Source organism: Gobius niger (assembly GCF_951799975.1).
Source record: "Gobius niger genome assembly, chromosome: 10".
NCBI lineage: Eukaryota > Metazoa > Chordata > Actinopteri > Gobiiformes > Gobiidae > Gobius > Gobius niger.
The window spans coordinates 3,180,540-3,193,054 of record NC_136861.1 but is presented as its reverse complement, the minus strand read 5'-3'; the positions used below and the strand labels follow the sequence as shown (position 1 = coordinate 3,193,054).

At 41.5% G+C, this 12,515-nt stretch overlaps 1 protein-coding gene across 1 annotated transcript; it reads right to left on the bottom strand.

The window, feature by feature from the left end:
- Positions 1-4,312: 4,312 nt before the first annotated feature.
- cdipt (CDP-diacylglycerol--inositol 3-phosphatidyltransferase (phosphatidylinositol synthase)) lies at positions 4,313-11,551 on the bottom strand. The gene is made up of 7 exons (XM_079564855.1): positions 11,366-11,551; positions 7,972-8,106; positions 6,130-6,236; positions 5,926-5,972; positions 5,678-5,759; positions 5,515-5,596; positions 4,313-4,598 (listed from the first exon to the last, which is right to left on the bottom strand). The coding sequence occupies exons 1-7, from the start codon at positions 11,406-11,408 to the stop codon at positions 4,459-4,461; spliced, it is 636 nt and encodes a 211-aa protein (XP_079420981.1). The 5' UTR covers positions 11,409-11,551; the 3' UTR covers positions 4,313-4,458.
- Positions 11,552-12,515: the final 964 nt, after the last annotated feature.

Genomic DNA, 12,515 nt, shown 5'->3' with positions numbered 1-12,515 from the left:
TCCCATGTATGACGCTTGCCAACCTTCACGCGCCAGCAAACAGGCGTTTGTCGCGTGTGTGAAGCGGCGTTGTTTGGCGTCCAACGAGAGGCAGATGGGGCGTGGACGCACGTTTGGTGTGTACGCACCTTAAGAATAACTTAGTCCGTGTTATACTTTTAGTTCTTTTATTTCAGCCTTTTAACCAGTGCCTCGTAGGTACACTTTTTACAAATAGCAAGCTACATCTTGTACAACCGTTTTTTATGGACTTCCGGTTTTCAAAATAAGAGTCCAGTGGAGCAATATTACGAGAATGTTACATCTCCCTTCAACAAATTTGAGTAGTGCTACTGTATGGCAAAATTATGAGAATGTTACAGAACCGATTCCCGTTTAACCCCCGGGAAAACCGATTCCCGTTTCCCCGGGGGTTAAACTGGAATCGGTTCGACCGGGGGTTAAGGGGTGACGTCACAGCTCTACGTCCGGGGTCACAGATGTGCGAGAAACTACAAAAAACTCTTTAAAACCACAATCAATATTTGTGAAACTCCACAGAGAGTTACTGAACACACTTATTTATAGAACCATGAGCCAAACATGAACCTGCTGCTGTAAAAGTCATATTTATCAAAATCACCACATCTGGGTTAGCGGAGATAAATGCTAACGGCGCAGCAGCTACGCTAATCCCGGAAGTGTCTTTAGTAAATATGACTTTTTCAGCAGCAGGTTCAGCATTTCTGGCTGATGAGTCTGAGAAATAAGTCGGTTCAGTAACTCTCTGTGGAGTTTCAGAAATATTGATGGTTGTTGAAGAGTTTTTTAATGTTTATTAGCCGCTCTGCTCGGACCCGGAAGTGGAAGTCGTGACGTCACACTTAACAAACGTTTTCTAAATAATGGATCTGGCCCAAAACCCACAGAACAGCTTGGAAGAATGAAAAAATGTGAAAAGACAGAGCCGTATTTCTCCATGATTTCCCTCCTGTCACAGAAAGATAAACATTTATTTTTAGGAGGAAAGTTCTTCACCCAGAGTCCAAACAAACAAAGCATCTTTAATATCTTTACAGCAAAAATACAGCAGATATAGATACATATTTAGGCCTTAAATAAGACTTGGTTTCGCCGGAGCTTCATAACTTTTAATATTTATACATTCAAACCAAAACCATAAAATGAAGTGCACATAATGAGCTGAACTCATCGTGGAATCAACAAAGATTACATTTTACCTCAAAGCAACAAAAGCATGGAATAGATATTAAAATGATCATAATAAAAACACCACGAATGGACAAAAACCTACAGATCTAAGCTCTTACTCTGCGTTTACAATAAATTAACACGTGACTCGTGGAAAAGTTCACTCAAAGATTTGCAGGTTTTGTTTTAAGCCACGGATAAACCCTTCAGACGGACAGAGGTGGTTCAGTCCGGCTCTTTGACCATGGAAGGGTGATCATCTGTGGCTTAAAACGCTCCACATTTGTACAAACAGTGCCTGACTGGAACAACCCTAACGTTTCTAAGAAAAAACATCACCTCAGATTTACTTGTAAAGCTCCTTTATCTGCACATTTTCATCACAAAATACTACGTTACACCTTTAGGCCTCGGACGCAGACGGAGTTTCTCTAAGAAAAACTTTGAGGATTTAACAATGACAATTATAACCAGAACGAAGCGCTGAAACCGTAGAAGAAGAAACAAAACTATGTAATAAATACTGCTCCAGGTTTAAAGACAAATATACGTCCACTTTAATGAAGTGTGTCAAAACCTATATCATCCAAAATCGACTTTTTGGAGCCTTTGCCGTGTTGTTTTGCTATTTCCTGATCAGAAACACCCCCGGACTGTTTCTTGGCTTAAAGCTGGGGTACCTGATTTTTTTGTGTTGTGGAATACATTTATTTTTGCCACCTCAGAGTATGTTGTAAACTCAGCAAAACACAGACCTTGTTGTATTTTCTTCACCTAAAGCTCCATTGATAGAAGTCTAATCTAAACTAGTGGAATTTATCTTGGGGGTGGCCGCCCCTGCTTCACTTTGTCACCACTCAATGCTGTGCACAGGTCTGAAATGTGCTTATAATTACATTCTTTGAACAATTTGAATATACGGGAGGGACTGTGAGAGCTAGAAATAAGTTTGGGACAAAACAAAAAATGTCAAAGAACAGGAAAAATCAGGTACCCCAGCTTTAATTCACACAGTTCTCAGTAATCCTCCTGAATCCCGCCCCTGCTGGTGAACCACTGACCTGCTCAGTCGTGTCGTCAGAGACGGAACGGAGGAGCTCGGCGTCTGTAATGTAATGTTTTAATTCTATACTTACGGCCTGATTTTAATTTGTAAAACAGCTTTTTCATTATTGCTGTTGTAAGAAAGAAAACAGGAAGTGCCCGAGGCGTCAAACAAACGCCCCCTGAGCGTCTGAACACACGTCATGTTTGCTCTGAAAGGAGCAAAAGGAGCTCTTTCTAACTCTGGACACGCCTGTTCTTTCTTACCTGACGATAATGTGGCGGAAATGCGTTTGTCCACGAGGACTTTGTTTACCCTTCCTAAAGAAGAGGCCATGCGTGTGTGTGTTAGCGTGTGTGTGTTAGCGTGTGTGTGTGCTAGTGTGTGTGTGTTAGCATGTGTGTGTGTGTGTGTTAGCGTGTGTGTTAGCGTGTGTCTTAGCGTGTGTGTGTGTGTTAGCGTGTGTGTTAGCGTGTGTCTTAGCGTGTGTGTGTGTTAGCTTGTGTGTTAGCGTGTGTGCTAGCGTGTTTGTGTTAGCCATTTATGAAGCTGTGTTGCAGATGTCGACTCCTCATAACTGCAGTGTGAAGTAACTTCACTTACTGCTGTGATATTTATATTTCTGCTGCTGCTAAAGTTGTATGAGCGTCTTCCGGGTTGGAAAAATACCTCCAGAAAATACTGCAGCGCGTGTCGCTAGCTCTTAGCGTTACCGTGGAGATGTGAGCAACTCGGCCGCGCGGTGAGAGTTTCCTGTGTTTATTTGACACTGTTCACGGCAGCATTAAATCTAAATTAGTTTGGGAATATTATCACTGCTTGTGATGGGAGGCGGCTGTGGCTACAATAGCGGCTCACCAGCATGAAGGGAATGACTAATGGAGGATTTTAAAGCTCATCACAAGAGCCGCCATTATTGTTTTTATAGTGATCCAAGTGTGACCTCTTTCTGCCGTTTGCACGTCTTTAGAAACTGTAAAATACGTTTATGTTTGAACATTCTGAAACGTGATCTGGATAAACCCTGATCCAACACTTCGGTAACACAAAAACAGACGTTTGTTTCCTTTAATAACCAACAAAGACTCGTGTTTTGTTTATCTCGCCTGAGTCCGAGGCCTCGGTTTCACATCGAGCTGCTCTGACCTTTGCGAATGTGGTGAATTTGGTCGTTTCCAACTCCTCCTGGACGAGTGAGAGCTGCAGTTAAAGGGGCTGTACCCAGATGTTTGTGTCTCTTTGTCTGTGTATATGTGTCTCCCACAAAGGCGTCATCTCGGTCCTGTCCTGCTACACGTGGATACCAAACATGTCAGTTAGAGGTCGGCCGATGAGAAGATTTAGATTTGGGTAAAGCTCGGTTAAGGCGGGGGGTGAGAGGTTCTAACGTCTGTAATCCTGAAGCTGTGTCAGTGTTGAGCTGTGACCACAGGGGGCGCTGTAGGAGGGGAGTCATTCAGAAGGAGCTCCGTAGTGACACAAAACTCAAAAACAAAATATATAAAAACAAAAAGTCTCTGTGTCTTATGATTGTGAAAAATCTACACTGTCTCTAATTATTCAAAAACTACTTCAACAAACGCTGAAATATGAATATAATTTTCTACTAAATAAAGATACAAAGACATGGGGAGGAGCAGAGTGGTTCAACAGCCCATAAATACATAAATAACGGAGAATGCTAATGCTAACGCTAGCTACGACTTAGCTTCTACTGAACAATCTGCTGTGAATAAACATCCATATGGACCTGACTCACACTTTACTTTATTTATGTGATAAATAAGAGTGGATAATTGTGTTTTCCAAAAGATTCCGTCTTCCCCCTCCGCGAGGCCACGCCCCCTGTATCTATAAGCCACGCCCCTTCCATGGCGCACTGCCGTCTGTATCTACAGGCTCTTTAGAAGGAGGTGACGTCACGTGAACGACACCTGTGCAAAAAAACACAAGTCTCTGAGGATCTCGGCCCGATATATCGGTCGACCTCTAATGTCAGTGTTTGGGAAAGACCAGGGAGCGACGCCGCCATGTTGGAGTCACTTCCTGGATAAATGTCAGAGAATAAACAAACTGGGTACAGCTCCTTTAAAGGGACCGGCCCGGGTTTAGTCACGTCTGTCACTTTCATCACAATGTCAGAGGCGGGACTAAACCCGGAGCGTCCCGCGAACCTCGTCCCGGCGCCTCAGCGTGGCTCCGTGACGTGTCCCGTTGTCGTCTCACTGCTTCTTGTTGCTCTGCCGCTCCGCCGTGTCCAGGGCGGCCATGTTCTGCGACGCGGTGACCAGATGCACCGCGGAGATGGCGGCTTTGGCAAAAGAGATGAGGGCGCAGACGAACAGCAGCGCGTACAGCCATCCTGTAACAGAACACGCTTTAAAACACGCTTCATAAATGACGCGCTTTACACACGCTTCATACACGACACGCTTTAACCTCTTAACTCCCGCCTGAACCGAGAGGATCTTTTTCCTCACGTCAGATTTTTTTTCCCCATTAGTTTTTTGTTGGGTATTCAACTCACTTTTGTCATTTTTTGTCATTTTTTTGTCATATTTTTTGTCATTTTTGTCACATTTTTGTCAGTTTTTGTAATTTTTTGTCAATTTTTTATCACATTTATGTCACATTTTTTTAATTTTTTCGTCATTTTTAATCAACTTTTTGTTCATTTATTGTCATTTTTTTTGTCACATTTTTGTCAGTTTTTGTAATTTTTTGTCAATTTTTTATCACATTTATGTCACATTTTTTTTAATTTTTTCGTCATTTTTAATCAACTTTTTGTTCATTTATTGTCATTTTTTTTGTCACATTTTTTTCATATTTTTGTAATTTTTTGTCACATTTTTGTAATTTTCTGTCACATTTTTGTCCATTTTTCCCCACATTTTTTTTCACATTTTTTGTCATTTTTGTCACATTTTTGTCCATTTTTTGTCAATTTTTTATCACATTTATGTCACATTTTTTTAATTTTTTCGTCATTTTTTAATCAAATTTTTGTCATTTTTTAAACTTTTTTTAAAAACTTTTTTGGTCATTTTTGTCACACTTGTGTCATTTTTTCGTCAATTTTGTCAATTTCTTGTGACATTTTTGCCACGTTTTCATCAATTTTTTGTCTCAGTTTTGTTGCTATTTTCACAGCTTTTTTCCAGAAGCTTTTGTACATGACACGCTTTATCTGACATTTTGGCCCATTTCTTTCTCCATGTCTGCTCTATAATCCTGTGTGTGAACGTGTCACCAGCAGGGGGCGCTGCATGTGTTACCTGCGGGCTCCTCGATGTGGTGGAGGAGGTAGAGCAGACAGAAGAAGAGCTCGTTTCCAGCGCACATCACAAACAGGACGGGCTGGAAACAGGAAGAGGAGAATCAACGTCAGAATATCGGTAGTACAGTAATAATATTGTAGTATCATAGCAGTAAAAGTACCTTAGATGTGTAGTAGACGCGGAGGATGGGGTTTCCCGACAGGTCGATGCTTTTGTGACTCGTTGAGCCTTTGATGGTGGAGCTGAGGACAGAAAACAGTCTTTACGCCGTCAAGAAAACCAACAAATGACTGAAATCTCCTACTTTAAAGGACCCTGTCTCAGCGGTGCAGGGGGAGGGGCCTGTGTGTGGGGGCGTGTCTCACCTGCACAGGGGGAGGGGCCTGTGTGTGTGTGGGCGTGTCTTACCTGTGTAGGTGGAGCCAGTGGCTGCTGATGTCCAGACACATGCTCACCTGAGGGGAAATAAACAACAGACTTCAGACGAGTCACTGCAGTTTAACCTTTGACCCCTCGCCTGAACCAAGTGCACCTTCCTCCAGTTCGTTCTTTTAGATTTGGGTAAAGCCAAACGTGTTGGGTCCAGGTGGGGGTGAAGGGGTGAAAGGGTACCTGGAAGAGGAAGGTGTAGGCCGGGTACAGCAGGGACAGGTTGACCAGCAGACACATGGTGGCGCAGCGGTCAGTCAGCATGTCCATCATCGCGCCGAACTTCGTCGCTACGGAAACAAACCACACACAGAGTCAGGGCTTTCACTTCCCCTTCCCCTGGGTAAGGACGGTCGAACTGGGCAAATGCTGCTGAAGCTCTAGTTCAGTAACTCATAGATCTGACAGTCCATGAAAGGTTAAGGGTCAGCTGCTCGTGTTAGTGGAGCATGTTCCTAATAAGGGCATAAAGGATCTTCACTTCACCTTCAGCTCTAATGCTAACGCTAATGCTAACGGTCTGTCAGCCTGTCAATCAAAGTCCGGCCCTCAGTAGTAGGGCTGCAACTAACGATTATTGTGTAATCGATTGATCTATCGACTACTTTTATGATTAATCGATTAGTCGCTTGGCTATGAATGGTGTAGGAAAATGTTGTTTTTTCCATGTTTTTAATCACATGAAGCTAAAGTGGATCCGCTTGAGGACATGTTGATGGAGTAAACGTAAAGTAAATGTTTGTTGGAGGCTCTTGGTGCTAATTCTGCTTCTGATCGGACGAGACAAAAACAGATATTCAGGAAATTTACAATGTACAAAGTGCACTACATACACTTGCTATAAAACAAAGTAGGTTTTCATCAATAATACTACATTAAACACTAAAATAGTTGTCGACTACTTCAATAATCGATTAGTCGTCAATTAAGGCGAGACACTGCAGGTGAACAGGGGAAAATAAATAAATGTAGAGATGTCAATTTGAAACTTTTGCTGAACATCACAGATATAAATATGAGAAAAAAATGTGTTGCATTTTTTCTGTCATTTTATGATTTCACATAAAAAATAAGGCATTTTGAGCATTAAAATGGCCAAAATTGCCAATTTTTTGGGCAACGAAATCAAAATAATGAATTGAGCCAGATTAAATGTTATGGTTTTATTTTATTGACATATTAGTAACTAAGATTTTTTAAGAGGGGATTTTGGATATTTAGTTTAGTTTCAATAAACTAATCATCAAATTCCGCCTGTTTGTTTGGTTTCAAAGCTGAATAAATCAGGTTTGGAATTAGATATTAAAAAATCCCTCTGAAAAAACCTTCTAAACCTTGTTGTGTCTCAGCCTGTAAAGTTTGGAGTCTGTGGGAGCTTCTATAAGGGCTCAGGCTCTGCCCGAGTGCAGCTTCTCTCATTCAGAGAAAACCAGCCCTGAAGTTTTGTAGCGAGTGCGCATGCTCGGCCCGTTCTTCCACTTTTCCGCTCCAGCGTCTCGTAGGAGGAAAAACACCATATTTGGGTGAAAGCGTCATCACGGGGCCCCTTAGCAGGACACGTGGATGTCAAATCTGTCAATATTTATGAATGAAAACCCGCGGGAAAGACGGCCCTTCTACTTCCGGGTCGCCCCCACCTCGCAGACAAAACATCATAAAATAAACATCATCATTTTTATACTGACATGAAAACTAAGATGTAAAGGGAGGAAAATAGATACAAATCTCCACTTCCACCACTGCGTGAAAAATCAATACTTTCACCTAAAGTGTCTCGCCTTAATAAGATTAGTTGTTTCAGCCCTACTCAGTAGTATACGAGATTTCGACAAACCAGGCTTTACAGTTGCTGAAAACGTGTGGAAAGTGCAATGCTAACGGAAAGCTAGCTTGTTTTATATGGAGGTACTGCAGCAATGGCGGCCCCTTAGCGTCGCCGTCATTGGTTGCGGCGAGTGGCAACGGGGGTGAGTGACGGCGAGGGTGAGTGACGGTGAGGGTGGGTGACGGTGAGGGTGGACTCACACTGGTTGAGGGCGCGGGCGGCGTGTCCATCGAAGGCGTCCAGCAGCGCGCTCAGCAGGTAACAGAAGACCGCGGGCCACGGGCAGCAGGGCATCAGGAAAAAGGAGATCAGAGCCAACACCACACGGGCATAACCTGAGAACACACCAGGAAACCAAATCAAACAAACCCACGGAACACCCACTTCTCATGCTCTACAAGCTCAGAAAAATCAGCCGTTTGCCCATCAGTCCCCAAAACAGAAACAATAACATCGATCCTCTCCATAATGAAAGTCACTACAATGATGACAAACCTTCTGTTGGTCTGTAAATGCAGTAAATTAGAATAACTGCCTTGTATAAAATGTCTCTCTCAAAATGGCTGTAGTGAATGTCTTGAAATAGGCCTCTGTCTCTTTAAGAACCTCTGAGCCTTTAGACACGCCCCCTCCACACGCTGTCTGTGGCATCAGTGGGGAGGGGGTTCTGCTGAGGAGCAGTGGTTGGTTACTCGGCTGGTGACGAGAGCCCGGAGGCGTCTCCAGGAGGTGGGGGCGTTCCTAGGAGGACTCAGGCAAACCTATCCCTAAAATGGCCGCCATCAGAGTTTTTACAGATGACTCAGAAATACGTGAATGTGCCAAGGCAACACTTCAGCCATGTTTTTAATGAGGGAGTGACAGAATAACATGATGGAACAATCAATATTTGTGAAACAGAGAGTTACTGAACAGACTTATTTATCAGGCCCATGAGCCAAACATGAACCTACTGCTATAAAAGTCATATTTACCAACATCACTACTATATAAATAAAGATCTTCTTCTTCTTCTTCTACATCCGGGTTAGCGGAGATAAATGCTAACACAGCTACGCTAACACTGGAAGTAGTGACTTTAGTAGATAATACTTTTTTAGCAGCAGGTGCTGCATGTTTGGCTCATGAGTCTGAGAAAGTAGGTTCAGTAACTCTCCGCTGAGTTTCACAAATAGAGTTCGGGAAATTCCACAGTTACCATGGAGATCTGCCATCTTTGCAGCTGTTAGCATGCATTTCCATTGACGAACATTAGCTAAAAACAGTATAAAAAGAAAATAGCCCTAGAACAGCTGCCGAGTTACTGCTGGTAAAAACATCTAACTCACTGTGGTGTCCAAGTGTTTTAATGTGAACAATAACTCCAGTATTTTAACTTTTAAAATCTCCATTAGTTTATAATTGATGCTCATCCCATAATGCTCAGCGATATGACGTCACATTCCCGAACTCTATATTGATGGTGGTTTTTAAAAGTTTTTAATGTTTTTTTCTTACATATTTTCCGGTCTGCTAGGACCTGGAAGAAGAAGTTGTGACGTCACGCTTAACAAATAGCATTAGCACGATGCTAACATGTAGCATCATGTTAGCATTCTCCGTTATTCATGTATTTATGGGCTGTTGAACCTCTTTGCTCCTCCCCATGTCTTTGTATCTTTATTTAGTAGAAACTATATTCATAATTCAGCGTTTGTTACAGTAGTTTTTTAATAATTAGAGAAAGTGTAGATTTTTCTCCTTATTGTTTTCAAACATGACCATATATGGGCGAGTCCAGAGGTGCGTCTGTATCTATGAACAGCTGATCGTTGTGACGTGGTGGACGTGGTGGACGGTGTGGGCGCATGTGAACTCGGACCGACCTGTGTGAAAACACCTCAATTCAAAACAGAGCAATTATACGTTGTTAGATCTGGGTAAAGCCGAACAGGGGCAACAGGTGAATCCTCCAGCTGGGTGGTCCTGGTCCCCGGGCCACTGCTCCCGTCGGGGCGTCCGGCGGCGTTGAGGGAGGGGTTAACCTCTTAACTCCCACCTGAACTGAGAGGATCTTTTTCCTCACGTCATCAGATTTTTTTTCCATAATTTTTTTGTTGGGTATTCAACTAACTTTTTGTCATTTTTTCATCATTTTTTTGTCACATTTTTGACACTTTTTCATAAATTTTTCATAACTTTTTGTCAAAGTTTTCTCGTTTTTTTGTCACATTTCCATCATTGTTTTCGACTCAGTTTTTTTTGCTATTTTCACAGCTTTTTTCCAGAAGCTTTTGCATTGGGGTAAAGCCAAACTGGGAGAAAATGTGCTCGGTTCAGGTGGGAGTTAAGGGGTTAAAAGCACAGGACACATAAGTTCATGTATAAGACAAAAAAAAGCAACAAACAAACAGGTTAAAGCCTGTGTTTGGATGAAGGCGGGACTTTGGGGAAACAGCTGCTCTCGGCTTACGCAGGGAATAAATCTATAAATATACAGTTCTCCATTTAAATCTGATAGAATTTAACCCCTTAACTCCCACCTGAACCGAGCACATTTACCCCAGTCCAAAAGCTTCTGGAAAAAAGGTGTGAAAATAGCGACAAAAACTGAGACGAAAACGAGGATGAAAATGTGAAAAAAGTGATGAAAAATAGATGAAAAAGTGGCAAAGATGTCACAAGAATGTCACAAGAAATTGACAAAAAATTGACAAAATAATGAAAAAAATGTGACAAAAAATCACAAAAAATTGATGGAAAAAAAATTGACGTAAAAATGTGACAAAAAAATTATAAAAATGTGACAAAAAATTACAAAAATGTGACAAAAATGTGATAAAAAATGACAAAAAATGTGACAAAAAAATTACAAAAATGTGACAAAAATGTGATAAAAAATGACAAAAAATGTGACAAAAAAATTACAAAAATGTGACAAAAAAATTATAAAAAAGTGACAAAAAATGAACAAAAATTGACGAAATATTTAGAAAAAAAATGGATGAAAATGTGACAAAAATGTGATAAAAATTGACGAAAAACTGACAAAAATTGACAAAAAATGAACAAAAAATGGACGAAAAAGTGACAAAAATGTGACAGAGAAGTTACAAAAATTGGACAAAAAAAATGAGAAAAAATTGACGAAAAATTGACAAAACTGAGACGACTGCCCAACAAAAAAAGTGATGAAAAAAATCTGATGACGTGAGGGAAAAGATCAATTTAGTTTTGTAGGTCTTAGCTTTCAAATGAGGCGTTACAATGGCCTACAGGATTTGGGTAAAGCTGAACTGGAGAAAATGCTCTCGGTTCAGGCGGGAGTTAAGAGGTTATGAAGGAGGAGATGACCTAATGTTGGGGCGGGGGGTCAAAGGTCGACATGACTCTCCAGGACCAGCAGAAGATACATTTCGTCCTAATGTTTACTGTGGCTGTGAGAGGAACCCCGTGACCTAACCCCCCCCGTGCCCCCGCCCTGTCACTGTCCGGACAAACCCTCGGATGCCCTCCCTCCGCTCGCACTGATTTACTCCTGAATTCCTCCATAAACGAGCTCTTCCTGATGAGGAGCTAACGCTAACGCCGCCGTGTCTCAGCTTTAAAACTCACCGATGAGGTTTGGCACGAACAGGAAGATGTTTTCCTCAGACATGTCCGCGCGTCAGGCTCCGGGTCCCGCAGGAGTTCAGTCCGAAGAGACGGTTTCACGGGGGTTTCTACGAGTCCAGGAGGAGAAACGGGGGATTTTTCAACCGCGGTTCACTTCCGGTGTTTACAAGAGTCGAACATCCGGTCTGACCTTTCGCGGTAAAACTTCACAAACAGATGCATTTTTACTTCCGGTCTGACCTTTCACGATAAAACTTCACAAACGAATGCATTTTTACTTCCGGTCTGACCTTTCACGATAAAACTTCACAATATAAACGAACGACCCGTCACTGAAATGTACAAATACGTTTATTAGAGCTCATTTTGATGGCTTTGTAAATCCTATATGTAAACAAAATGGATCCCTATGAGTAGAAAACAGTTTTTCTGTTACCGTATAAGTACATTCTCAATAATAAGGTTAAAGAGTGCTTAAACCGCAGCTCTCAGCTCATGCAGGGAATTAATATATAAATATACAGTTTAACCCCTTAACTCCCGCCTGAACCGAGCACATTTTCTCCAGTTTGGCTTTACCCCAATCCAAAAGCTTCTGGAAAAAAGCTGTGAAAATAGCAACAAAACTGAGACGAAAACAATGATGGAAATGTGACAAAAGTGTGAAAAAATTGACAAATAAGTGACGAAAAATGGATAAAAAAGTGGCAAAGATGTCACAAAAATGTCACAAGAAATTCACCAAAAAATGACCAAAAAAATTCGTCAAAAAAATAGCAAAAATGTGACAAAACATGACCAAAATTTGATTAAAAAAATGCCGAAAAAATGACAAAAATTTGACACAAAAGTGAGAAAAAATTGCCGAAAAAGTGACAAAAAAGTCACGAAAATTTGGCAAAAATGAGATGACGGCCCAACAAAAAAAGTGATGAAAAAAAATCTGATGACGTGAGGAAAAAGATCAATTTAGTTTTGTAGGTCTTAGCTTTCAAATGAGGCGTTACGCTGGCCTACAGGATTTGGGTAAAGCTGAACTGGAGAAAATTGCTCCTTTTGTCAAGGTGATGGTGAAAGTATTGAACACTTATTTGTCTGCACTTTTTGGTCTGGAGCAAAACGTCCGCGCAGTAACTCCTAAAGGTTATTG

Excerpts from the sequence above, each read along its gene's own strand:
- cdipt (XM_079564855.1), bottom strand. The coding sequence starts at position 11,408 with ATGTCTGAGGAAAACATCTTCCTGTTCGTGCCAAACCTCATCG. Across the intron at positions 5,760-5,925 it reads CACTGGCTCCACCTACACAG|CTCCACCATCAAAGGCTCAA; the intron begins GTAAGACACGCC and ends TTCTGTCCTCAG. Across the intron at positions 5,597-5,677 it reads GCGTCTACTACACATCTAAG|CCCGTCCTGTTTGTGATGTG; the intron begins GTACTTTTACTG and ends TCCTGTTTCCAG.